The sequence below is a fragment of the Meleagris gallopavo genome, chromosome 16, assembly GCF_905368555.1.
Source record: "Meleagris gallopavo chromosome 16, MGAL_WU_HG_1.1, whole genome shotgun sequence".
NCBI lineage: Eukaryota > Metazoa > Chordata > Aves > Galliformes > Phasianidae > Meleagris > Meleagris gallopavo.
Window position 1 is genome coordinate 12,403,053 of NC_139419.1, and position 27,990 is coordinate 12,431,042.

The window sequence follows — 27,990 nt, forward strand, 5'->3', positions numbered from 1 at the left end:
TTATTTCCTTCCAAATTGTTTATTGTATATAAATCAAACAAAACCAAGGCAGTGCTATATCAAATAATAAAATAAAAAAGTATGTTCCAAATACATAAATACATTCAGAAATCAAGCTTTTTCTTTTTAATTATTGTGTCTGTTTTGCTGAGACTCAGAACTTGCAGACTTGCAGACTCAGAACTGCCAGAACAGAGAAAAATCCAAAGGTGTTGTAAAAGTTAATAAATAAGATGACTATTTAATGTCCAAGACTTCCCCAAGAGTCCCAGACAGTTTCCAACCACATTATCGGTCCAGTTTGGAAATGACAAGACAGATCCACAAAGAGGGTTTAGATCAGGATATGAGAATTGCTTGAGAGATGCATTGGTCACCATAACAGTCTTTTTAAAAATGTCACTGTTGGGAACATAGTCAAGCTAGAATGACACAGTAAAACAGTACTCAGAAAAAGGAGCTGGTAATGTCTTTAGCACCAATCTCAGCATGCAAGTGAATATACACAACTGAACGATCAAATCTTAATGGCTCCTACCTGACATCTGGTGATGTAGCCACCACAAATAGACCAGAAAAACACCTGCACTGTTCTGCAGCTACTTATGAAACACACATGGGTTATTCCACTCAATATTGGAACATGAAGGGTTCAGGCCAAGGCCATGGCAAAGACTGTGGCAAGTACCACCGGAAGAAGTGGTACATCTCAGAAGCACCAACAAGAAGAGAAGCTGGGGATCTAAAACCTACTAAAATGGAAAGACAAGAGAATGCACAGGATGAAAATCAGGGAACATAAAAAAGGCTCCTGAAAGAGGAGTTTGTGCAGCTCAGAGGAAAGCTCTGCTGAGAGCAGGAGCTCAGTTCAGATCCATTTTCCAGCTGTCATCTGGACAGCAGGCCACAAGGAGGAGCAGTGCACCCACCGATCACACCACCTCCGCCAGCACCAGCCTGGAATAGGGTTTCCACCTTAGGAGGAAGGCCTCCATGAAGGAAATTTTCAGGATAGAGGAGTGGGATCCATTCAGTATCGTTTCCTCTTTTTTCTGCCCCCCTTTCTCTTCTGTTCCTTCTCTTTCCGGGCTCCAGCTGTGGTAAAGGTGATGCACTGAGCATCTAAGAAGTCCAGCAGCTTTGCCTTGGAAATCTTAATGCCATTCAGTTTCAATTCTGCGTGCAGGTCAGCCAGCTCAATAGGCTCATAGAAGAGAATCCTGTCATACAGGGCTGGGTTTGAGCGGATGTAGCACCTCACTGCCTCCAGTTTTTCTTCTTCCCGAGCTGCTGCCTGGGATGCTGGAAGTTCTTCTTCCTCCTCTTCAGATGCAAATGCACAGGCCTCCAATTCCTTCACAAAAGAACTAAAAAGAAGGCCAAGTAGACCCGAAATCAAAGAAAGAACAAGCCATGAAAGACAGAACGAGAGCTCCCTAAGTAGCTGGTGGCCAGCCCTTGTGACTACCATCTGTAGGATCATAGATTGATACCAGTACACATGCTGAGTGAAGAACAAGGCCCATGTTCTACAAACTTTCCCATTCCAGCCATGACAGCTCCAGTCCTGCTCACTGGGGCCTGGAACTGGCTGGCATTCCTTGCTTCTGATCCACAGCACCTACTGCTGCTGTACCACGACCTTCTCTGCTAAGTACTGCTGTGCTCTCCTTTCCCTATGCCAAATGCAGCTCTCAGCCAATGCTTGTTGTTGTGACAAGCAGTGACTGGGCATGCCAGATGTGGGCCTTGCCTACATGTGGCCTCAGCAACAAGCTTTTGTGCTCTGGGAATAGCTCACTGGGATTTAGATCAAACAGCCCAAAGTTCATTTGTTTTAAACGATGGTGTTGACCTTCAGATAACAAACCCAAGGCAGCAGCAGGGCTCCTGTAGGCTACGCAGACGCTCATCTCTTAGCCATGCTCCTAGCTCATCTCTGTTTTGCATCTTTGACTATTTTGTTCAGTATTTTACTCCCTTACCTCTGTGAACTGAAAGAGATGTCACTTCCATCCCCTGAAGAAGCTGTAGACTTCTGAGACGCAGAGAGCATTGGTTCCTCACCATCAGCTCCCAGAGACCATCCTTCTGGAGATGCAGCTGACCTTTTCTGCTCTTTGTCTCCTTTTGGATGATGTATCATTTCATTTCTCTGCTTGGGTGCTGCACAGCCTTTTTTAGAGGGTCCGACAAGGTCATCCTCACTCCTCCCTACAGGGAGCACTGAAGAACCTGTTGCAACCTGCTTCCTTTTGCTCACAGCCTTCGAGGCTTTGGGACTCTTTCCACCTCTAGTCTGAGCTGCCTTTGACTGCCTACAGCGTTTGGCAGGGGACTTCTTCTGGGGAGGCTGGGAGGATGGGACTTCATCCTCAAAGTCAGAGTCCCCGTCCCGGTGAGTATACTGGAATATCTCTTTCAGTTTCAATACCATCTGGCGTTTTGGGAGAGCACGAACTCCAAATCTGAAAGAAAAAAGTAAGAGCTTAGGCTAAGATAAAGCTGTACCTTCCACTGCCATAGCTCAGGAATGTGCTCATGCCAGGAACTCCAGTGGTGAGCTGGAAGAGCTTCACCAAGGTTTCTCTTTCATCCCAGTTGCCCTCTTTCACACTACTTGCTCACAAGTTTATGCTCCAAGAGATGTACTCATGGAGGTAACACTAACCTTTTCAACTCCTCCTTCAGCTGTGGTGTCTCCATCATGGAGTAAGATGGCATTGGTGTCACTGGAGTCCTGGGAGAACTGTTGTTCTCTTGACAGGCAGGTTCTGCAGCAGAATGAAATCACTACGATCACACTTAGCACTTACAATAGCTGTTGTTTTTCATTCTTAGTGGCAGAAATTCTAATTTTATATAATACTTAAGCAGCAGTACAAACTCTTTTACTTACTACTCACCTTCATACTGGATGGAACAGCTGACACTTCTTTTGCTTTCTAGACTGGGACACTTGCTTTTTGTTGAATTTAAAATGGAAAATGGTTCACATCAAGATGTGAAGTCAGGTCTGACTACAAAGGCCATTCAGGGCTTTGTTAGAACAGGCAGCTCTCGCAAGGCAGTGAAAAAAGTGTTTACTGAATTCCACGAAGCAGTTCTTTTCCCATGAAGTAAATTTCATGGGAAATCTGATGAAGAAGAAACTGAGCAAGTCAAGCTTCTGGGGTCCTGAGTTAGATACTGATTTGATGAATCAGTAGAATTGCTGACATTGTGAAGAGCAGTCAGTTTTACAGGTCATGCTCTCAGCACTGGTTAAACTACTCACTTAGTACAGCTCAATATTTTAATTAGACACTATGAGATCATTTACTGGTCTTAGATGGAAGGAGCCATGCAAGATTAACATATGTAAAATACTAATACTTTTAAGTTCTGGAGACCAGAAAGGTTATATTAGCATTCTGTGCACCGTCAGGCTTTCAAGAAGGCTGAACTCCTGTGGGTCCCAGGGCAAAGTGGGTGCAAAGATGGAAAGACTGTGGCTCTCAGTCTTATGTGTGCCATACTGACTTCTTGCTGTGCCATGCACTCAGGTATCTGCTATCACTCAGAGATCTATTACAAGGCCCCAAAAACTGCAAATAGAAGGCAGTGGAAGTCAAGACAGTCATGCATCAGTAGAGTTTTGCAGGAAAGCATGCATGAAGCAAATCCACGGGCAGGGATCAGTGCTCAGCCCAGCTACCTTCAATACAAGGAAACCCACTGCACCTGTGCTAGAGAGCTGCATCTTGCTGCTTACCAGATGTCCTGATGTAAGCATAAGCATCACTTCTTGAATACATGAAAAGCAGAAGACTGCACAGAAACCTAATACTACAGTGAATACACATCCATCAGCATGCAAACTGAAGACTGTTTGTTTTGATTTGGTTATGGTTGGTTGGTTTATTTCCTTTCTTTTTTCCTCCAGGTACCCGTAGGTTCTGCAGTGAGTACTGACATTATCAAAGAACCAGTAAGAATGAAACACAAGCAGGTGTGCTTCAGAACCTGGACACAGTAACATTTAGATACGTGTTCCCCAACTATAGAAGATGACTGCACCTTCTCTGTGCCTCGCCCTGACAACTACTATCAGGCAGCCAAAATCTCTACCAGCATATCAAGTGAACAAGAGGTGAAATGACTTTAAATGAAAACAATTTAACCTACTGCAGTATCAGTGCAAGCTCTCACCAGGAGTCTTTATAAGATCTGCACCTGCTGCTGCTGATACCCTCTGTGACAGAGGAAGCACCTCTGGAAATTCATCTTCCTCCTCTTCTCCATCCCACTGATCCCAAAGTTTGGAGTTCAGGTAACTGCTCAGGGGTCTGCTGCCCCGTGATGTACATGCCTCAATGGGGCTCTTTTCAAGACGGAGCAAAGTTGTTCTTCTGCCAACAGGAGTTCCTTGAAGAGGAGTACTGCCCTTAATTTCCCACGCTTGGTCTGGACTCTCCCACTGGTCATGCACAAAGTCAGCTTGGGGGCTGCTGGCAGCGCTGGTGTTTGCATGGCCATTCTGTCTGGAGTCCTGGCTGTTAGCTCTGATTGGTGACAGATACTTAACGTGCCAGCAGTCATCAGCAGGAATTGCAGGCTCATCAGCAAGCAAGACACTACTGCTCAAAGACACTATACTTATTTCCTTCTCCCCCTCACTGTCCTGTATCTCAACCACGCTGACGTTTGATTTATCTTCCATTGACTTCCCAAGGCAAGGAGGCTCAGGTTTGGACAAAAATGAGGTATTAGCACATTTGCTTTTTGAGTTGGTGTGAGCAAGGGCGAGAACTGGATCCACTGAAGAAAGTGGTACAGATTTCTCAAAAACTGATCCTGCTTCTGGGCTGCTGGAAGGATTTCTTTCACTGACACAGTTCTCCACAGGCAAATGTCTGTCTGACAACGCTGCTTGATGAACTTCTGTTACTTTTCCATCCATTTCATGGTTACTTCTATCAGCTGTTAGGCTTTTTGTGCTGACTTTAGATTCTGGACTCCTGGAAGAGTTAATACTTGTGACGTGTGTCCGTGTCGAGGAACTTCTGCTTTTGGTCTGAACTGGTGTGTCAGGCACTAGCCAGGAGCTGTCTGTACCTGAAGACACTTCGTGACTGAGCATCTTCTCTGGGCTCTGCTCACCCTCTGTACAAGTATCTGCGTGGCTACTGGGAGGCAACTCAGTGGACATCTTTACATCATCACTTACGTGCACCTTATCTGTAACGACGTGTGAGATCTGCAGTGATCTCTGCTCTGTTTCAGTGAGTGATGTGTTATGCTCAGGTTTTGGTATTTCAGGACCACGTCCTATATTTGTACATTTCAGTTGCTGAGGGCTTTCCACTTTCTTCAGAACAGGGCCTGACTCTGGTGACTTCTTGTCTTCTAACTCCATTTCATAGTCAGAAGATAAAACAATAACATCACCCTTCTTGCTCCCCTGAGCTGCAGGATCCTGAGTTCTGACAACTGGTGCTGAGAACACTGGGACATGCTTGTTTAAATCACTGTTGGGAAGCTCTGGTGGAGATGCAGTCTCCAGCTCACTGGCCTTCTGAAAAAGAATTTCATCAGGTGGGAATGATTTTTTTTTTTGTTTTGGTGTTGACATATGTTCTCTCGTAAGCTTTCTGTCTGATTTTGGAGACAGAGGTGAAGATCCAACAACAGGAAAAAGAGGCACAAAAGATTTGGAAGGAGGACTCCTGTAAGAACCATTTTTACATGGAGAAAAGTCTTTCTGTATTTCGCTGTGCAGATGAAAATCATTGACATCAACGTGTTTTTCAGCAAGAGCCTCTTCTGATACTTTACTAACTTCTTTTGTTGGGGAAGGCTCACAGTAATCTCCCTGAGTTGCAGAAAATAAGTGTTCATAACTGTCATTTATTTTAGTATCAGTGGCAAAGCTAAGAAACTCTTTTTCACAGCGATCTTCCCCTTTTACGTCGTGTGAAACCTGAGATGACCTGGAGTCCTTTCCACCTTCACATCTCCTTATAGTCTCTTCTTCATCAGTGGTGGCACCATGGGATGCTACATCCCTCTTTTGAGGTTCTCTGTGGTGAGGCACAGAAGTGATGTGTGTAGCATTCACGCTTCTGTATCTATTTATATTCTGCATTCTCTCTTTTTCTGCAGATAAGTCACATCTAGATATTTCCACATCATTGTTTTCCCTTAAATCCTTGAAGTTACTGCTTACTGAAGAAGATACAGATCTCTTTACCTCTTCCTCCTCAGTTTGCTGGTTCATATCTTGGGCTGCCTCAGTCTCACTGCACATGCTGCAGTCAGTTCCTTCACTCGGTGTTGTTTTACCTTGAATCATCCTTCTCTGAGTTGCAGCAAACTCATAGATTTCTTCCAGCTCCTGCTCACCCACTGCATTGTCATCTTCCTTCTGGCATTCCTGGTTGAGGACAGCTACTTCTTCCTCATCTTCACCCACCCACATAGACTTCAAGAGGTCTTGGAAGTTCTCTGCTCTGTCCTCACAATCTTTGTCATCTGTCACAGAGATCAGATCACATTCTGAATCCACTCCAGAAGACACCTGACTCTCTCCAGTATTATTTTCACAGTTTGCCATCAGCTCCCTCACGCCAAACCTGCAAGGATATAATAGCAATGTTAATACTTCCCCCTTTCAGTATTTCTCTGCCTGGTCACTCCTGCGAGTCTTGTGAAGAGTCTGCATGAGGATGCTGGTTTCCTAACATATATAAGCTCCAGTGTGCTCGTGACACCCAGAATTCCTTTTTCCAGGTGTCACTCACATGAAGGCATCAGGTTCACTCTTGCTTTAAAAAACAAACAAACAACAAAAAAAAACCAACACAAAAAAACCTTTTAAAAGTATGACTAAAACCCCTTTGACAATTGCACTGGTGAAATCCCCATGGCATGGTAGACAAGGCACCCCTGTGCACACACACAGGCAAGACTCAGCCATCAGTGTCTCAGCTGTTCCTATTCCAGACTCGTTACTCAGTGCACGTCTAAGTTCATAACTGAGAGTATAGCTGACAAAATACTTAATGTTCTATGCACTTAACACACTCTGAAGTGTTCAGTTTACATATGTACAGAGTATAATGTTTTAAGAATCACACATGCTAGGCATGCTTATCATCACTGACAACATCAGCTGTCAATACAGAGTCTGAGACAAAACTCTTGGCAAAGGTGTGACAGACATATACTGAAAAGGGAAATCTCACAAAGACTCAACCTGAAGAGAGACTTGTGGAAAATATGAGGACAATAATGCTATAGAGGACTATGGGATTTTAAGCCACTAAATCTACAACAGAAGAGCCCAGGTTGTGAGGTCTGTGTAGGATCTGGCTGTGGGCTGAAAGCAAGAAGAGATCCAAACAAACTCATGATACAAACCTGGCAGCCAGAGCCCCCACCTGGGGCACCACCTCAGCAGGGATGTCAGCATCAGCAGCATAAAGGTACCGCAGGAATGCACAGACTGCCTCTCCTGTCACATCACTCAGCAGCACACGGTGTATCTGTGCGTTCCCATCCTCCTCCACTAAGAACCCTTCACTGTGAACCTGAGTTAGGAGAAAAACAAGAGAAACCCTCCTGGGGTAAGAGGAAAACAAAAAAAGTTGCTAGTAGAGGAGTATCAGTGCTAATATTCATATTTGTGTCAGCTCATTCCTTTCATTCACCAAAGGCTTGGCCTAGGACCAGGACCCGATCCTGAAATGACCAATTATGAAGAGCTTCATACGAAACAAATTCTTTCCTTCCTGACTCTAGAGTTGTTAGATTGGATAAAGTTTGACTACTCGTTGTTTTAGCTAAATGTGCAAAATACGGTCTTGAGTTCTCCATTCTGCCTCAGAATCCAGTTACTGCCCAGAGCACAACTTCCAGAGTTATCTACACTTCCCTTACAGGAAAGCTTCCTCTGTGTTTTTTATTAAGCAGTATTAACAGTTTTGAATTTACCAACTCTTGATAAATGGACAAATCTCTAGTTCTCCCAGTGTCTCCCAGGAAAAGAGACACCAAATAAATACTGTGTCACTGAACTGGATCACTATCTGTGTGGGTCCAATTTGATTTCAGGTTTTGCTGAGAACATTTCTCCAGTTTAGTAAGGTTTCACTTCCTTTGCAGTCCAATCACGTAATGTGCTACCTGAAACTCTCCTCCAAGTCTGGGGGCATTATGAGCTCCAAAGTCAACTCTGATTAATTACTTTCTCACTGTTACCAGAAAGCTTCAACAAATAAGAGCATCTACACAGAAAATAAATGTGAAACACTGCAGACGTGGACCTGCCGGAAATCAACCCTCTGCAGGAACAAAATATACAGAGTGTGGGTCAGTCTCACCACGGTACTCATGCAAATGATTCCTGCCCATGAAAACAGTTGGTGGGAACAGTGAAGCCAAATAGAGTTGCAGAGAAATAAGAAAGTCTGGCTAATGCACTGTTGTTTTGGCTTTTTTTTAATCTTTTGATTTGTGGACACAGGCACATTTGATAGTAGCTGTGAAGATCACTTGATAAATTTCACATTAAGACTGAAAAGTGGGGAACTAATCAACCCAAAATGTTTCTAAGGACACAGGAACTATGCACTATCCCTGCAAAAAGCACAGTCTAGTGCAGCTGCTTCCAAAGCAACTGTGAAAATGACAGAACCCCTGTGCAGGTTATTTTCAAGTACTGCCCAGAATTTCTTCAACCCATAATCAACCTTCCCAGTCTGGGTGAAAGGCAGGATATACTAAGATGGAGAAGATGCACTGGTACTAATGTAGCACCCAAAAGCACAGAGCACCTAGGAAGTTTTCTGCCTTGCTCGTGGGCAGAATGTAAGTAAGGATCCTTGCCTCTTTATAATTTCTCCAGATAACATACTATGTTTTCCATTACTTTGTCAGGATTCTGTCTTCTGGGTGAATCTGCCTGCATGTCCACAGGCACCTGCCATTAGGACCTGCAGCACTGACTGTAGGTGTGGGCTTTGCTGAAGCAGAATAGGAAAGTGTATCAGCAGTACTTACAGTCTGAATGGCCTGCGGACACCGTGCATACAACACAAACATGTGGGCATAAAGGATTTCCCCAGAGTCCACCTGGAACTGGACATCACTTAAGTGGGGGTTGTTGACCATTGCACTGAAATCTTCAGCCAGTGACCTCAGGGAGGACTAGAACACAGAATGAACACAAAAGCAAGTCGTATCACAGCTGTCACACACCTCCCTGACAAATGAGAATTACCCAGCCTGTCAGTATTGCTGTACTGCGGGCCCCATTTTGGACGTGCTGTCATTGCCTTCTGCAGATAACCAGCAGCATTATCAACTTAGGTAAAATAAGCAGACAAGTCTGTAAGACATTTCTGGATTTGTTTTCCTCCTCCTCCTTTCTACTTCTTCACAGTCTGGCAATTGTGAAGAAATGGCAGTTGTGCTGTATTCTACTTGCTCTGCCTTGCATTACAGCACACTATCACCATCAGATTTTTGCCAAACCATTTCCTGATGTGGTTTAGCCACTGCCTCCTGTTGGCCTCTTGATCTGCTGCCTTCCACCACATTTTAGGAAACTGTAGTTTTCACTTTGATGGACTCGAGCTCAGTTGATTGTAATTAGAGTAAGAAGAAAGAGGATGAGTCAGCAATGGGGCAATGAACCTTTCTCCTCTCATTCACTGGCTGGCAGTGACAGCTAAGAAGAGCAGCTCTGCAGCAAGGGGCTCACATGCAATAAAACTTACGCAGTTATCTAGCTCAAAGGAATTTACATGCTTGTTACAAAACTCCTCTTGAAAATTCCACTTAAAAAAGCCCCCCAAACAATAACATCAAAAACTCCTAGTTTCTATTACAGTTCTAGAACACCTTGCTGGAAGTTTGAGGAGGGCTTGTTGCTTCAGCTACCTGTGACTGCAAATGGCAATGGCAACATGAGACCCGGGGCATGCTGCCAAAGGCAGAAACAATATAAATGGTTGATATATATGGTTTCTGCTCTGGAGCTGCTCCCAGTACAAACTCACCTCAGGCAATTCTCTAAAGACTCAGATCCCTCAAGGCAAATGTTGTGCCTCTGGAGGTGCCCATTGCTTCAGAGAAGCAGGAAATAATCTCAGCTCACAGTTAAGAGAATGAGCAAGTGAGAAGCAGTTCATACACAACACACTAGTCACTGACCTTGTGCTTTTTAAGGCTACTGCAGAGTTGAAGAAATGCAAGTCTTACTCTAGAGAATATCTGCGTGAGATGCAGTTCCACCTGGAACAACACAGCTCTTTGTTTTATTAGCAGGTTTCCACACTGGGCTGTGGAAATCCAACCTTTCTACTTGCTCCAGCACGTGTTTGTAGGCAGCCAGTAATAATTAGCAGTGAAACAGCAGCACACAGCAGAACACTTCTCCCAAGACTTCGTAGGTGGGCTACAGAAGGCTGTGTGTGTTATAGGAGTGGTGTGGACTGATCTCCAAGAGGAAGATAGGAAGCTCAGTCTGCAAATTAATCTCGTGTTTCTTGCTTTCTTATTCTTGGCAGGTAGATACCTGCAAGACAGCCCCTCAAGAAGCCAGTAAACACAGATCCTGATGCTGTGCTCCAGGCAGCCAGCCCAGGACAGCATTCCTACTGATGTTAAAATTAGAAATCAAGAATGGGGAAATTAAATAAGACTAAAAACTTTGCACCATTCTCTGTGCAAAGTAAACAGGTTGGTGTAAAAACAGCTCCAGCAGGTACATGCTCTTGTAAGAGAAGTCACCAAAACACTCTCTCCTACTGAAGCCAACCAGACTGGATTCTATAGATGTCACAGGGCTTTTAAGCATGGGGCAGGGAGATGTGTTACTAATGCAGTGGATCTATTAGCTCTACATGGTTACCACTGTTGTGTTCATATGAAGCACAAATCTCTCTCACTGTCAACTGAACTCTTCATTTGCTTGGGAATCATGGAATGAAACTCGATCTGAACACTCAATCATCACATTAGTGCTGGTAACTGAGTTTCAGCCACAGGACCAGAACTGTCCTTGTATTGCTAAAGGCACTTGTTTTAATGCACACACAGCATGTTTTACTTAGTGTGGATTTTTTTATACCTTCAAAGAACATCTAGACTTTCTATAACAAGTAACTGGGATGCTCAAATGTATTTGATTCTCACCTCAAAGATTTGTCTTCTTTTAGAAATTTCTTAATTCTACCTACATGCACAACACAAAATTGTCTTTTCAAGGCACCAAAATTCACCTGGCACCAATTTCTATTACCTTTCATGGCACAATTAGTTATTAGCAAACCAAAGATGGTAAGTTTCATGAGATGACCCTGGAGATGAGTTAGGGATTCTCTTTAATACAAACTTTAATTGAAGAAAACTGACTATACACCTACAGGAGAAAGGAGCGGGACATCCAGGCTAAATGTGATCTACAGAACACTACTGTCTTCATAAAAAATTGTGACTTTCTGGTCTGTGGCTTTCATCAAAGGCACCACAGAGAGCACACTGGTTGTTAACCTAGTTCCTCTGATGTATGTTCTCACAACTGAGGATTTTCTTCTGCTGCTGATGTGAGCATCTAAGAAGCACCATCCATGGACTGCACGTTATCTCACCTATCAGGCTTCTATGTCTAATAATTCAGCCTAAGTCAGCCCTTGCAATGATTCTCTCTTCCACTGGTAAGCGTGATGTGGAGAGGAAGGTGACAGAAAAGGAACAGCTCCATTCAGAACCCCACAGAGTCACTGGTAGTGAGCCTGCATGAAGCACCAGGCAACCCTATCTCTCCCAGGCTCCAACTAACATGCTCTGATAAAGCTTGGGAATTAAAGCAGAGCACCACCAATAGCAGTGCAGCTACAGCCCTGGTTCCAAATTCTTTTCGTGCTATAACGTAATGGTTTAACCTGATTCTCTTTACATAAACAATGCAGAGATTAGCTTTGTATTACCTGTCATTTAAAATCATCTTTCTCGTTAAGAGGGACAAGAAAAATTCACAGGGCTGCCTATAGGTATCAAAGAAATACCATGTGCATTGATCTCACCTGTGCCATGATCATCCCTGAGAGACTGAACCTTAAGTACCTCTGTTTCTATAGAAAGGAACAGGAAATATTCCATATTTCTACAAATTGCACAAATTCTATAGTTTCCTTTTTACAGCAGTAAGTAAACACAAAATAAGGGTGGGGAAAAGGTTTTTCCTTACTTTCTTACAGCTGCGTGTCAGGAATCTCTTCTCTTCAAGTGAAGGGACAAAACCAGTACATGGAGTATCACTGGAAGTCAGTTCTTTTCCTCAAAGAAGAAAAAGTGGATCACAGATTATGTACCCCTTCCTAATGAGACAGAGTGATGTAAGAACTCCTAGGAGAATCTTTGCCACAGCAGCTCCCCAGGACAACTGCTACAGTGAGCCTGATGGAGCTGGCAGCCCAGCTTGTCCCTCAGGCCTTCTTCAGAGGGGCATGGCTCTGGGCTGTGACAGGCTGTGGGTATGTGAGTACCATTCAGCCACAAGCAGCACCAATCTGCTACAGATCTGTGTGTGAGGTTTTCACCCAAATGGAGGAATTGCTGAGCACAGCATGCTTCTCCACTTCACATCTCAGTTTTCCTCCAGGGGGAAAAAAAACTAGGGCACAGAGTGGGATGGGACACAGCCCAGCAGACAGGGAGAACGCACCTTGGATCTGTATTTCAACCCAGACAAAATGCTTGTGGGCTCCAGAGCTCAGAGGCAGCCAGTGAAATAAAAGGAGTTTTGCTCAGCCTGATCCACGTGAGTCTGTACAGTGCACAGACCAGGATGAGGAGCAACAGAAGGAATTGATGTCTTCAGAAATGGGTTCAGTTGCATTACTGTATACACAATTTAGATTTATGTGCAGAAATGATTTCCCTCACCCAGGAACCTGTATCTTCATTGACAAGCCAGCAGAAGTTTTACAGGACCAGCAATTATTTGCTGCAGCTTAGCTGGAGAAATGAGGAATATGACACCCAAGAGAAAACACAGACAGACAGGTGATCTCATCAACCATGTTCTGTCTCACAAGTGACCAGGAGACACACAGTACATTCTGCTAAAAGCCCAGGCCATTTTAAGGGTGACATTAAAATGTGCAGCTGTGCACTGTGTGCAACTATGACTGGGGAGGTTAGAGCAGACGTTGTGTTTTTTCACCTGTGTAGGTACAGATAAACTTCAGGTTTGTGTACCAATGTACCAATCACCATTCTTGCATCTCCTGTTTCAAGAGCCAAAAAGACAGCAGGCATAACAGAAAGTGTCCAAATAGTCAGAATGAACACACTGGCCCTGTCACTGGATATGTCCGGGCTCCGTCCTGGCAGAAAAGCCTTTGATAACCCTGAAGGAATTTTAAAATAAAATTTAGTATTTGCTGTCTGGGAGTTCTCAATGACTGGACTTATGAATGAATCATTTTAGAAATGTCTGTTGATTGTAACTAAAGCTTACTGCAGAAAAATGTTTACCCACAATATCATCTCCTGGATCATCAACCGTCTGTGGATGCTCTCATGGCTCTCCTGACATGGTACAACCAAAGTCTGCATCTGTGTAGCTGAAGGAATTAGGGACGGGGCTCAAGAAACTGCCAGAACTTACCTGCCTGCTCTGCTGCATGAGTATGGCCAATATCAAGGTTCCACTGAGTAAGGGTAAGTCCTTCCCTGGCCAATTCAACTAGATCCTGCAGGTTCTGAATATCCTTCTGGCTGTGAGATAAAATCTGCCCATCTTCTTCAGGGCATGACTTGAATTCATCACAAGTTTGGTCTCTAACCTCTCTACAAGTAGACTCATGAGAACCAAAGTCAGGCTGAATTTGCTGGGATACTTTTGGCTGATCAGATCCTGCTGATGGCAGAGCATCCTCTGGTTTATGATTCTGATCAAAAGAGGGGAAAAAGACACCAATAAGTTAGGTGTAGTGTACATTTTTAGAGCTCAGAATACAGTCTCTAGTTCATACTTTCAGAACATCTAGTAAAGAATTACAGAGCATCCCTCAGGCTTCCAGGGCAAAAACTCCGTAATTTTATGAAGGGCATTCTAGAGGAAAGAGGAAAAAGGAAAAAGGGAATTACAACAGAAAATGCAGAAAAAGTGGTTTCACAAGGTGCACGTCTGTGCAGGCAACTGGCAATGAAGAAGAAAGGAAAGGATTGTGGAAATGTTCCCAATTCAGCATCTAAATATTTCATTATTGCTGAAGTGTTTGGCAAAAGCTGTAGCTGAAGCTGCCCAGGTGCTTCTGTTCTGAGATCTAAGATATTTTTGCAGTCACAAGTAACCATGCCAAACTTTCACCGTTGAGCTGATATTTTCCAGGTTTGATTTCTGCTTCCCACTGAAAACAGTTTTGTTCATTTCTAAGTAGAAATGGCTTAGCCAATTTCTGAGAATGGAAGGAATGAGATGGGCAAACATGGCCCTGATTTTAAAGGTCTCTCTCCTTTTTAAACTTCTCTGGCGTTTTTTGTCAAAAATCCACGAAGAATGGAGTCCCTCTATTACAGCCCTAAGCAGCAATAAACCAGTGAAAAACACTGCAATTTGACAAGGGTGAAGTTATTTTAAGAAGTACCTATATACACACAGTAGCTTTGGAAGAGAAGCACCGAACAATCCTTCAAGTAAGGCACAAGGGAAGGAAGAGGAGTAATATATTTCTTCTTGGTGAGCAAGTTTGTAGTAAGATGAGAGATTAAAAGACTTTTGTCCCTTCTGAAGGCATGTTTTATAAAAATAGAGCATTGAAAGAGGCAGGAGATCTAGATGAAAAACAGAATGAAACAGTGGAACTGAAAATAAAATCAAAGCTCATGTGCCAAGAGTCAGTGGGATGCACAGGGAAAGCCAGAAGTACAAATGCTTCACTCTACAATTCTGGGCACTCTTGCCTTCTCTGTGAAAGGCAAAAATATCAGTCTTCAGTTTAAACTTTTCACCTAATTCTTTGCTGCCTGAGCACAACACAGAATCATATTCCAAGTTGGAGGGGACCCACAAGGATCACAGAGTCCAATCCCTGGCTCCACACAGGATCACCCAAATCCAAATCCTGTGTCTCAGAGAGGTGTCCAAATGCTCCATGAGCTACAGCAGTTTGGGTCAAAAAGCAGGGAAATACAAGCCTTGGTTTCTCTCCAAAAGTAAGGAATGAAAGTTCAAAATCACAAAATCTAACTGTACAACCAGGGGACAACAGTAAAGGAGAACTGAGTATGCAAAGGCAGGGGGTCACATTTAAATATCAAGTGATGCAACAGAAAAAAGTTGCAGGGTGAGGGACCTAGGACACACACATACCACAGTAAGGACAAAGGAGTTCCTACCTGCACAGGCTTCCAAGGTTCAATTGGAGGGGTTAACCCAGCAGCATAGAATGATTCAGGGTCACAGGGTCCTGTCAGAGCACTGAAATTCCACAAAAAGCAGTCCTTGTTTTTGGGCAATGGCAAGAGCCAGGCTGCTTTCCCAGATTCAACCTCCAAAATCCTGCTGGTGGGAAGCTGAGGAGTGGGAGGGAATTCCACCTCTTGTGCAAGCAGCATAGCTACCCTCTCTTCTATCCTTCTGCGCACCTTCTCTGGATCCTGCAGCAGTAATGGTGGAGGGGTAGTTGGGCCTCTTCTACGTCGTCTTTTTTCTTTAAGAAGAAAAGAAAGAACCCAAATAAACAAACAGCTGAACACATAGGGCAGAGGAGCTCAACATGCTAGTTCCTTCAAGTGTGTAGTGAGTGACAACCAAAATGTAGCTGCAAGCTGAACACAGCCCTTAGGATTTCTGCAAGGAGTCTGAAGCCTCACATCACCCCTTATTGGAGAAATGAACTCCAGGAAAGATGGACTCATGCTTGCACAGCTCTGCTGTATGCTTAAAGATACCACATCTCTACAAAATCTGACCATTATGGAAACTGTTGATGTTCCTGCAGTGCACCTCCCAGACCCACAGAAGGGTGCCTACATATACAGGTTAGTACAGAGCTGCACTAAAAAGAGAGGGAAAGAAAACAACCAAACAAATCTATGAAGGACTCTTTTTGTGCATATGAGTGTGTCATGATCACTGACAGTATCAAATCACAGCCCACACAACCACAGCACAGCTACTGTTTGGCAATCCTATGTTTTACTACCCGTCTCTTACTAATGCCCAACCCCCAGTCTAACTGGCAGTATACGTATTGGCAGGAGGAGATCTGAGGTCTCTAAGAGTGAAGTGCTCCCTCGATACAGCACTCAGGACTCTCCACTGACCAGCTGTCTTCCTTTCTAAACCCTTGCTGTACACTGAAAGGGCAAAGCACAGGCTCAACAGCATGTAAGATACATAATGTCTGCTCTAGGAAGAAAGCAGAGAGAGAAACTGCATCAATCAAGGCTGCAGTAGGATGAATAAGAAAAAAATCTACTGCAGGAGAAACAACAACGTTATTTTTGCGTTATTTCTTTTTACTTCCACAGCTTACAAAAATACAATAGCTCATCTTATGAATATTTTACAGATTCAAAACAATCAGTGAAAAAAAAGAGAAGCACGAGATTCGTAAGAGATTTCTCTAAAACCAACAGACATGACGCAGTCTTTCTTGGTTGCGTGTGGATTCTACACATTGCTGAAGCTCTGACAGATTAAATAAAATATAAACAGGGCTGTCATCCCTCCTGTATCCAACAGGAAAGTTTAAGTGAAAAGCAGGCTGAGTTACATCATTCCTCCAATGTCTTTGACATTAATTCACTTTAATACATACCTGATCCTGGCTTCCATCTGATTGGCAAAGCAGTCACTGGTTTCACATTTGTAACTGATTTTGCTTGTTCCTGCTTTTCTTGCTCCAACAGAGAGCGTGACATCGCCATAGCAACCAGCAAATCTTCATCCTTAGTCTCCATTTTTGCCCTCTTCTGCTTGTTCTTTGAGTCCTCTTTGGAGGAGACTTTTCGCTTTGACCTGCTTGGTTGATTGCTGAAATGGAAGAATGCAGCAGGAAGCTCAATTTAGCACGACTGAATCAGAGACAAGAAATGCTAAGCACTTCAGAGGAGCTGCTCTACTTCATCAGAGAGATTCCCAAATCTGGGATAATGAGAAACTATTGGGAGTGCCTTCTTTCCCAGCAGAGATTAGGTTCCTTATTACCTATGGAACTTGGAGAAAACCTTACTTTGAAAAGGTAAACACGAGACCACAACAGTGACTTAAGTTTTGTGTGTTTTTTAAACATCTGTGATCTCTGTCCTGAACACTTTAAAAATATGTATGAAAAGGCAAAAATTAAACAAAGTTGAAGCAGGATGAAAACTAACTCACAAAAAGAAGAGAAAAAAAAGCTCTCCCAGTCTGCTGTGCAGCACCACTTCATGTACTGCGAAGATTCAGCTCAAAACCAAGACAGCAGACGTTGCTCTACACTGAGCACATTTCAAAACACCACGTCAGCTTCCTCCCTGGCTCGAGGTGTGAAGTGCATACATCCAGTACAGCCACCAGCTGAATAGCTGAGGCGTTGGCAAGACAGATGCTGAAGACAGATTGTGTACACTAATACTGTGTGTTCTGCTTAATAAGCTCAAACACAGCACTCAGCTTTATTGTATGACTGCCTCACGGAGCACAAATATTTCTGATAAAACAGTTTTGCTCCTGTCTGCTGACCTTTCAAGTCATCCACCACCTGACCATTTCTGAAGCATAGCGTGACTTCTCCAGCTAACTGCCACATTCTCCTCTTGTGGTACTGGGTCATGGTTCTGCCCGACCTTCTTTGGACTTGGGCCCACAAGAGCCTGCCTTGCTTCTACACTTCTTTCCAAAGACTGCAAGGTCAATGTCTCTCAAGACAAAGGAACACTTTGCATCTCACTGCTTTTGAACTAAGACAGGGGAGGTTTAGGTTAGATATTAGGAGGAAGTTTTTCACTCACAGGCTGGTAATGCACTGGAACAGGTTGCCCAAGGAGGCTGTGGATGCCCCATCCCTGCAGGCATTCAAGGCCAGGTTGGATGTGGCTCTGGGCAGCCTGGGCTGCTGGTTGGTGACACTGCACATAGCAGGGGGTTGAAACGAGATGATCATTGTGGTCGTTTTCAACCCAGGCCATTCTATGATGCTATTATCACCACTTACCTGGGAAACTGAAGAGGTGCCTCACCAAGCATGGACACCTGCATCTGCACTGCCTGAAGAAGCATCTTAGGAGGAACATCCATCTCAACAGCACAGCGTTTCAAGTGACTGACTCGGCTTTGGGGGGTTTGGAATTGCTTCCCACAGATGGGACATTCAGGGACTGCTGGTTTGCTGGAGGATGACATCTGTGCTTCTTCCATCTCATCCAGACACCTGTGAGACAACAGCAAAGCTTTAGAACTATCCACACTACTATTTAAGCTCTATTGAAGAAAAAGAAGTACAATCATCTCACATCTTTAACAGCCAAGGAAACATCCCCTAGCAAAATGATGTGCCTGCTGCTGTGATGGCTATGACATGTAACAGAGAGCTGAACATTACAGCCTCAAAAGCATATTAACAATATGCTGCTCAGGAGCAAGTGCAAGTAATAAACTTCTTCTAAACCTGACTGTGTGTCCATCATCTAATCCCTCCTTCTGCAAACATTCTAACATTCCAGATAACTTATCAACCACTATTAAAAGTGGAATCACCCTACCAGAGAAGCAGTAAGTCCTCCTCATCCAAAATGTGGCTATTTCTTGTCACTGATCAGTTCTAAAGGCATGACCTGGTAGAGTGCTGAGAAAGCAAGCCATCTTCAACCTCTCTTGACAATGGCAGCTTTTTTTGCCACAGAAAAGCAGAGTGGTTGAAATGAATGCTGCACTCTAGAGTACTGGATAATTAACTGCTAATAATTTCTGGTATGCCAAGATAATGTAAAAATTGTTACAGGCTCTTTTTCCTTCCTCTCCAAAGAGATATGCAGTACCTGTTTTTGTTACAAAGCATGTTATAAAAATTACTCCCTGATTAGGAAATAAAGTACAGAACCTGCAGACAAGGAGTTGTATAAGAGACCACTCTTTTGATGCACTAGGACTGGTGATTACCAGTTTGCCAACACATCTATCCATCTGCAGCTTTACATCTTATGATGAAGACTGCTATCAAAAAATCCGCAGCCAATAACCTTGTAATCTCATTGTATGATCACATTTAACAGCTCAGAAAGAAGACAACTCCCAAAATTATTCCTGATTCTGTCACTGTTTTAGAGTGTCTGTACTCCCAACAAGTATCTGAAGACAGAAACAGCAGCAGCACCTTCAAAAATGCAGCTGTAGACAGTGCAAGTGAATGTGAGCTGCTCGATAACAAGCTGTAGAACTGGGCAGATCAAATCACTCTTCAGCCTCTTAAAGTACTGACATTAAGAAAATGCAATGGTTCAAATGTGCTGTTTCTGATACATCCTCAACAGGCTGCTGATCTACAAGAAGCCATCTGCACATAATGCACTAACAGTACTTGATATTTACAAGTAAGGAAACTGCTCAATTAAGGGCACTGATTTCAGCTTAGTTGCTCACCATTCTGATAAGGCCTTTTCTTCTCCTCTCTGCTCTCACTGCCAAATGCTGTAATGCAACTTTCCCTCCTTCTGAATACTTTTCCCTCAGCAAACAACTCAGGTATGCACTGACATGTTAAATGACCTTATGAAAACCATTTTTAGCAAAATAGAGCAAAATATCACTTTGTCGACTGAAATTGGCAGGCCTGCAATAACAGCTCCTCATTAATTCTGCTAGCCTCTTTACAATCACAGCCCCTCCAAGGCACTACTGATAAAAGCAGCATTTGCCTTAACACATTTCTGCAGAAGTCCTGCAGGGCAGGACAATCAGCCTCTGCTTTGAGATCAAAGCAACTTGCTAATTCAAGCCATAAAGGTCAGTGTCACCTCACAGATTACCATGTTCTCTAATGGCTAAGCTGACTGAACAGGGAGAAGATGCAGAAAGGACTCATCCTGCTGGTCCTTCACCTGTTAACATGCTGCTCTCGTCGCGTTGAGTTCATAGCTGAGAGATCCTTCTGGCAGATCTGACAGAAGAACAAGCCTGCATCCTCCAGGCTTTCCAGAGAATCCTTCTGTGTTTCCTGCTGAAGGGCCAAAGCCAGAGCACTGTCATGCTGCATGGATTGAAGATCATGGAGATCTGGCAAAGAAAGGAATCACGATAAGCTAAGACAGAGAATGAAGAATCCTGTATGAAAGGCAGGGAGTTGTTACACTTGTCGTTACTAAACTAGACACACAGAAGTCAGTTCTACAATCTTCCTCTTGTATCTTCACATCTTTTTTCTCACAAGGTAGTGTACAAAATGCACTCTTTAAATAACACAGAACTACACTACTCTGGGAAGAGCAGGTGGCATTCATAGCACACCTGCCAAGGCAGGTAAGCTTCGGCTAAAGTTGCTAAGATGTGGGATCTTACACATAACCACACAGGTTTCGTGTTGATGCAGAAAAAGGGCCTTGACATAAAGTAAGTAAATAAATAGTGAAAGCAGAGCAAAATTTGTGTGAATTCAGTTCACCTGCATAGAACATACTGCCTTTGTACAGTTCTTGGTGGGCTACCAATGATGGGGTCATTCTGTGAGTCACATTCACCTCTCAAGGGCAGGATGACACAGTGGACTGATCCTGTCAGAACTTCAACCTGTTTCCAAGAAATCAACTATCCCTCCAGAATCTAACATGAGATTAATTCAGGCTCAGGAAGGAGCTGGGAGAAAGGAATGGATAGTCCTTTAACGATTGAGAAAGCAAGTTTTCTAAGTGATCTGGAGTGCTGCATGTGCAATGAGCCACTGGGCTAGCTGGGAACAAAGCTCAGGAATTTGGGCCCCTTCTCAGGCAACCATTCTAACCAACCTGCAGCACTCCTTCTGCACGTACAAAAGCAAGGAGGACAAACTTACCATTCTCTGCTGAGTTCTGCTCTTGGCTTTCACCAGCAAAATCTCCGCTGGTTAAGGACTTTGGCAAGCTACAATCTGTGCTGTGTTTTAGCTGATCAGGTGCCACTCTCTTGAACTGCTGCATTCTCTCCACTACCAGCTCTGCCACCCGCATCTTTGAGCCTGTGAGAGGTGGTATCTTTGAGGTGGGTGAAGAACAGGTCCCTGGCTGTGTAGCAGGAAGGAAAGACAACGTTGTCTGGGAACAACCACTCCGAGCATTTACTAGAAGGGGAAAAAAATAGCAGAGTTTTGCCAGTCAGTCTTAAACACATCACTGAGCTGCCCAGAGAGCTGATGGGAAGCCTTCCCCAGCAGCAGCCTAAGCCAGGCTCAGCTTTGCAACACTTATTCTTAGACAGGGAACTGTACAATGTGTTCGGCTATTAGGTGACTCTGTGATTGATAACCACAGTAACAGTATCAAGCTTTCCTGCTGCAATGCAGTTTAAATAACTCTCCATCCCCTTCAGAGAGGAATATTAAGGAAAACCTTGTCTGAAGGTCATTGGTGAGTGGAACAAGTAACACAGCCCTAAAGCCCTGCTCTTCCCAATGCACAATGTCCTGATGCTCTGACCTCCACAGGTGTTTTTCTAAATTCTGATATTGTGAAAATCACTGAATAATGACTTCCTAATAGACTCCTTTGTACTAACACTACATCTTAGAAAAGATGAAGCATTTTACATCATCTGTACAGAGCACACTGTTAGGTTAAACGCCTAGATAAGCCTAAGCAGCTAAGTGCAGATGGAAACACAAGATGTAAACTCCTTCAAGCAGTGCTGCTATACGTCTTCTCCAGGTGAAGAGCTCCAGTCTTATCAGAGTTAGTGTGTTTTCTGTTTTGGTTGACTCACCTGTCAGAGTCCCCTGGCTACAATCACTGCCTGTGGTACTCAGCTGGCTGGCAGGGAAAGGGCTTCTGCTTCCATCCCCTTCTGAGGTCTCACCACTACTGCAGGCCACAGTGTCACTGTCTGCTTTGTGCTCCAGTGTTTGTAACTTAGGACCCAAATCCTGAAGCAAGCTTTTTTGCTTTGCTGCTGGAAAGAGGTGCTGGTTTTGGCTCTTAGCAGTAGCTTTGCCTCTTCTTAATCTGCTTTTTGCTGCAGTATTCTTTGATCTTTTCTGAACCCTCTTTGCTGCCTCAGCATCCTCAGATTTTTTCTTCCCTTTACCCAAAAGATTCTTCCACAGCTCTTTAAAATCATTGTCCTGTTCATCCATCGGCCTGCAGGCTCCAGTAACACTGCTGCCTAATGACACTGCGTGGACTGAAGGACAGCAGAAGACAGCAGAATCAGCTCAGGTGTGCATCCTACATGATCTTTTCCATCGCCTCAGGAAGCTCCGAAATCCAGAATTCACTGAGGTCAAAACAGTGGGCATTTCTTCATCGTTCCCATGGTTCCTTCTTCCACACTTAATTCGCAGCCATATTCTCACTTCAAGGCCCCCTCTTCAAGGCCTTCACATATACTGCACTGACAATCTGGCTCTTCAGATGTCTCTAGACCATAAGATAAGCACTGCAGTTTGTGCAGAGCATGCACAGGTTCTTCTCGGTATGCTACAGGGCTTCAGAAAGACACCTATCAAAGCCTGAAACAAAGAAATGCAAAAAGGGGTTATGTAGGGTGTCATATACACATGCAGGATGTGAAAGGGCAGGGGAGAATAAAATTTGTACAAAATAATAATAGAACAAGCATGTACTGATTCAAACCACTACAGCCAAGCACAAGCCACATTAGGAGAGAAGAGGAAAACTTTGAAAGCATGTATCTGATACTGGGTGGGCTTCTGCCCAGCGACTCAGGACTCATATTCACACTTGTGACAGAGCACCTTTAACAAGGAGAGCCTCACTTTTTTCTGAGAAGTAAATAAAGGCAATTTCTTGCATTTCAAGAGGGTTTCAAGGACAAGTCTTAGAAAAACTCTATCTGGCATGTTCATCTCTTCTGGCCTGCTCAAATTCATTATTAGCTCCCCTGCTAAAATTCAACTCCTCCAATGAGTACTCAGTGAACTACAGCACTAACCATCTCACACAAACTGCTGTCAAACACACAAGGTAAACAGACTAAACAAATGATATTTCAGGGTTTCTCCATCTTTTTCAGCTACAGTAAAATAGCTATACTGCCTATGAATTACTTGGAAGAGCACTAGCTATAATATCCAGATGGAAATGTCATCAATCCCCAGGCAACATTAAAACTAGATCTCTATTCTTAGACGTTTTGATTGTCCTCTTCTTCCCAGTCCTAAGCTCGCTACAGTTCTGGCTATTTTACCAGAGGTTTTATACTGCTCCCCAAACCTAATTCTTTCTAACAGAGTGTTTCACTTGGAATGGCAGCAACTGTGGTTCAGTTTCTCCAGCAAAGCTCTAGGCACCGAAAAACTCAAGAGCAGGAAAAACACAGGCAAGATTGTTTTCTCAAATGGTTTGGCTGCAGGCAGGCAAGGCTGAGGAATGCTGGTTACACACTTTCATGGGTCAGCCTTTCCTATAAGCAATTACAGATGTTAATGGATTTATTTATTTTAGACATAGCCTCCTGAACGAGCAGAGGATTTTGCTGTGAATCTTGGAGTCATTTCCTGCCAGAGAAAAACTGAAGTTTTACGTAGCCAGTTCATAAATTTCATTTTCCTGGACAGAATCTTGGTGTAGTTATTGCTGTAAATTAACCTTTTTCTTCTAAGTAGGAGACAGTGTGTGCAGAAAAATAGAATCTCAAATCCTCCACGGCCTTAAATACTTCTCACAGACACACTTGTACTGTCAGCTTATTTACAGCTAGTGCCTGATAGTAAATTTTGAAACAGATCTGCACTTTTGTGTTTGCAATCAATGTTCAGTGCCCCATGAAGACCATGTCAAACATAGAAACAATGCAAAACTAATTTATTTAGACTAAGAATTTATGTCTTATTCTTCCCTTTCCAGACTTGTATGCACAGGCTCCTGCACTGCATCTCAGTTTTCTGATGCTGCTACTGTCAGTGTAACCTAACAGCCAGCTTTGGCATGAGTTTGTAGAGCTGGAAAAGTAATGGCTTTGAAAATCATTGCTCTCAGTACAGCATTCAATTCACTTTGGGAGGATTTAGGACTCTATAAATCACAGAAGCTGGTCAAATAAAATAAATGCTGGCACTTACCTATCTACTTAGATGCCAAATCTTTAGCCCAATTGTGCCCGTCACGTAAATGAGGATCATCAAAACAGAACAAAGCAAGATCAATAAGAATGAAAGATGGAAGCTGAAAAATGAAAGGAAAAGATGAGATTTAGTGTACATTGCACTGATTGATCTTCTTGATCATAGTTCCAGGGTGTGGGGGGAGGGAGAAGGAAACGACACGTTCCAATGCTGCTGAGTTTTGCCACTTGCATCGACCCGTGTAAGTAAGGAGGAGACCTGCACACGTCGCTCAGGGTCTGCTCAGCTCAGCACCACTGCCCCAGCACTGTGCAGCACCACATGCTGAGAGCCCAGCAGGCAGAACGGGTCAGATAGGATGGGCAGAGCCCTGAGCAACTGCTCACAGCCAACTGTGGGTGAGCAGAAGCTTGGACCAGGGACCTCCTCAGGTCACCTCCAGCCTGAGTTATCCTGTGATCCTTCAAACAATCTATCATAGCCTTTCCCATTTGGGACTCACTTTGTTTCCTAGTAACTTTCTTGAAAACCAGAATGGCAACATTTCATTCTTAAAAAATCCACCAGTGTTCACTGTCATCATCGTCCATCCACACGGCACGCTCAGCCTTTCTGATCCTGCAGTTTTTATGGCCACAGGCATCTACTGAATGAGCTCCCAGAGAAAGCAACACTCTTACATCAGGTCTCTTTCCCTTCTTTCTTCATTGACTGTCTTTTGATGAGACAAGGAGCACAGAAGCTCCAAATCTACTCTCTTTAGACCAGTTAATACTTTATTAAATAATATGTATCACATCTTCTAGTGTCTGTTCTCTAAAATAAGAGTCCTTCTATTGCCTCTTTTCCCATAAGAATCCCTCCTGGTCCCTCCCCATCTCCATCAGTATTCCCTGAACCTTCGCAAAGGATTTCTATGTAAACTGTATTAATTTGCTCTTTATTTCATGGTTGACAAATTCAAACCATCCTACTGAGACAAAAATATACAATGATGGATATCTCCAAAGAACTCTATGATCATTCCAACCACTTTAATAAAGACACTTTAAACACTGACATGTTTGCAATTACTTAGTTCAGTCTCAGAATCCTTCTAGGAAAAAAACAGGCAATATATCTGTTACCCTCCCACCTTCCAGAGCAGCTTCTCTTTCAGCTACTGAAAGCAATTCTAGCAGCAACCCAACCACCTGACACCACCTCTCCTGAACTTCCAGATCTGCACCACCTGAGCCTGTCTATTCACTGCTTTTCAACTGCCCACTTGGTCCAGAAAGAGTTCTCCTGCCTTTCTGGTCTCCAAGAATATGTCACCACGACAGCTAGGAGCAAAGCAATGCCAGGTGTGCCTCAACACAACTTGTCCCTTCTCCCCTTCTGCCCCAAAGCACTACATATCATCCCCAACTCTAAAATTGTTTACTAACAGAAGGCCCCGCACTACAGCAAAAGGAAAGTGCCACGCTACGTTGTGAGCAATTTCTTGGTCTTCCTAACAAATACAAGAGCAATTACTCTTGTAGGGATTACTCAGCACTAGGAAGTAAGGCAAAGACCAATCCAAGTGATTTTCATTTTTCTGTGACAGCACAAATTGCAGCATCCTGCAGTCACCCCTCTCCCCACGACAGAAGCAGCCTGCCAGGCTCAGCATTCCTGTCTGCAGCGTGGGACCCCCTTAGCAGGAAACACGGGGCGTGTGCTGCAGGATGGGTGGCACCTGTCTGAGCAGGAGCACCTGCTCAGATGTAAGGCGGGCCTTGATTTAAAGGGGAGTCAAAGAAAAGGAGGACTAAAGCAACTGTTATCTATCTCCACAGTCTTCAGAAGCAAGTTAATTGCCATCGTGTGTATGGATCTAGGGTGCTAATTACAGTGCTGGCAAGACATTGGGATTCATGCTGTTAAGTTGGCACTGGAAGTTTTGTTGCTCCCTCCCCATCCCCTTTTTTTTGAAAGCTGCAGCCTGAAGACGTGGAGGTTGGTAGTGAAACTCTGGGTCGTGCCAGTCCAAACACTGTAAAGGGAAAGAATTTCTGTAGTGTTTGCTCTGGAAACCACACCAGAAAGATAGTACCTAGGGATTTTTCCAGACCAAATCTTGTAATAAAAAAATCTTCCCGTAGGTTCCCAACGCTTCCCATTCTTGATGGAGAACAGCACGTGTGTCCACAGCATAATTTCTGAAATTTCCATAGATTTCTTTAAAGATTCTTCACTGGACTCTGTGCTAACCAGCATCTTCATCACGCATACTGCTCCACAAATTCACAGTGCCAGAACTGCACAGGGCAGGTTCTTTTTGTCTGTGGAAGCACATTATTACTGAGGACAGCAAGGAGGAGAAAACAAACAAGTGCAGAACAAGCATTCAAAGTCAGGTACCAAGCCCCAGGCCTGGCCCCTGTCTGCTTTCCTGTGCCAGAAAAGGGTAACAAAACCAGATGTGGAAGCATGGGAAATGACAAATTATTGCAAGCCTATATAAGCAAGAAAATGATAGCCAGGAACATTACCATCAGGTTGTAACAAGCAACCTTAGCATTGGCCAGTATCCACATCTGCCTGCCACCACCCCCTACGTTACTGTATATCCCATCAGGCCCCCTGCTCAGACTTCTCAAGTCTCTGCCTCCCCCTGCTAATGCCTGCTACATATGGTAAAGCACTTCAGATCCAATGAAAACTCGATCACACGTTAATTTAAGTCACTACTTACATGACAAAATGCCCCTCTACATTTTGGACGCTGTAGAAACCAACCTGAGTTTATAAAACCCTTCGCCAAGAACAGATTTTTATTTTATACGTCCTAAGGAAGGATAAAGGGGAAGTAACATAAAAATAAAGAGTAACGGTTGCTCAGGTGCAAATGCCCACTGCTTGTATGCAAACACAGCAGCACACCAATCAGCAGCACAAGCAGCTGGGGCTGCAGAAATGGGTACTTGATACGACTGAAATCAACAGGAGTTATTAATTTAAAGAGAACCAAAACCAAAGGACTTGATAGCAACATACCATGGAGGTTCCAGTAAAGGGAACAGTACTTAGTAAGCAGTAAAATTACATAAAATAAACATTCTGTTCAGAAAAGGGCTTTCAAAAAGAATCTTTGTTGTGTATCAAAACAAGGAATTAAAAAAAAAAAAGGGTATTTTTGTTGGCAAGATCGGAGCTTTTGGAAGCAGAAGTCACAGCTCCCCACACTGCTAACTGGGAGTCCTCAGAGGGACGGCTGGGGGGTGAACGCCCTTCTTTCCTACGGAGCTCAACGCTGGGCCGTTAAAGAGAGGAGCCGATGATTTGGGACCGACAGCTCGCCACATCCCGCTCGGATCCGTTCCCGCCGCCCAGCCGAGTGACGTCACACCCGCACCGCAGTCACACCAAAAGCCGACACCGCCCCCTCCCTGCCGGCAGGTGGCGCCGCGCCGACGGTGGCGCCGCAATGACGTCATGACGTCGCGCCGTCCACCCGCCCTCCCGCCGCCACCGCTGAGGCGCGGTTCGCTCGGCCCTGCCCGCACGGCCCGCCGCCCCTGCCCGGCCCGCCGCTGACCTCCTCGCCGCGGAACAGCGAGCTCCCGCGGCTCCTCGCGCCCCACCGCCACGGCGGGCAGCACCGCCGCCCGGCAGCAGCGCATGCGCGGGGCGCCAACCGCCGCCCTTACTCCGCGCCGGGCGCGGTGCGCATGAGCGCGGCGCATGTCAGGATGCCACTGGCTGAGCTGCGCAT

General features: G+C 44.3%; 1 protein-coding gene across 3 annotated transcripts; it reads right to left on the bottom strand.

Moving 5' to 3' along the window:
* On the bottom strand, positions 1–27,985 carry SLX4 (SLX4 structure-specific endonuclease subunit). Of its 3 annotated transcripts, none has more exons than XM_085237943.1 (16): positions 27,814–27,985; positions 24,246–24,348; positions 21,929–22,673; positions 21,027–21,290; positions 20,080–20,254; positions 18,198–18,413; positions 16,821–17,035; positions 15,394–15,707; positions 13,661–13,943; positions 12,236–12,318; positions 9,043–9,189; positions 7,402–7,571; positions 4,192–6,614; positions 2,672–2,774; positions 1,986–2,468; positions 1–1,367 (listed from the first exon to the last, which is right to left on the bottom strand). In XM_085237943.1, the coding sequence occupies exons 3-16, from the start codon at positions 22,296–22,298 to the stop codon at positions 1,031–1,033; spliced, it is 5,583 nt and encodes a 1,860-aa protein (XP_085094069.1). In that variant the 5' UTR covers positions 22,299–22,673; positions 24,246–24,348; positions 27,814–27,985; the 3' UTR covers positions 1–1,030. The 3 variants fall into 3 exon arrangements, with proteins under 3 accessions (XP_085094069.1, XP_085094070.1, XP_085094068.1); XM_085237944.1 differs by having other exon boundaries at positions 4,216–6,614; positions 12,236–12,324; XM_085237942.1 differs by having other exon boundaries at positions 12,236–12,324.
* Between the last annotated feature and the right edge of the window lie 5 nt (positions 27,986–27,990).

Bases quoted from the DNA above. Each gene is read 5' to 3' on its own strand.
- SLX4 (XM_085237942.1), bottom strand. From the start codon at position 22,298: ATGGATGAACAGGACAATGATTTTAAAGAGCTGTGGAAGAATCTTTTG. The intron at 20,255-21,026 runs GTAAGTTTGTCC...TTTCTTTGCCAG, and splicing joins GCAGAACTCAGCAGAGAATG to ATCTCCATGATCTTCAATCC. The intron at 2,469-2,671 runs GTTAGTGTTACC...TTTTTCTTTCAG, and splicing joins CTGAAGGAGGAGTTGAAAAG to ATTTGGAGTTCGTGCTCTCC.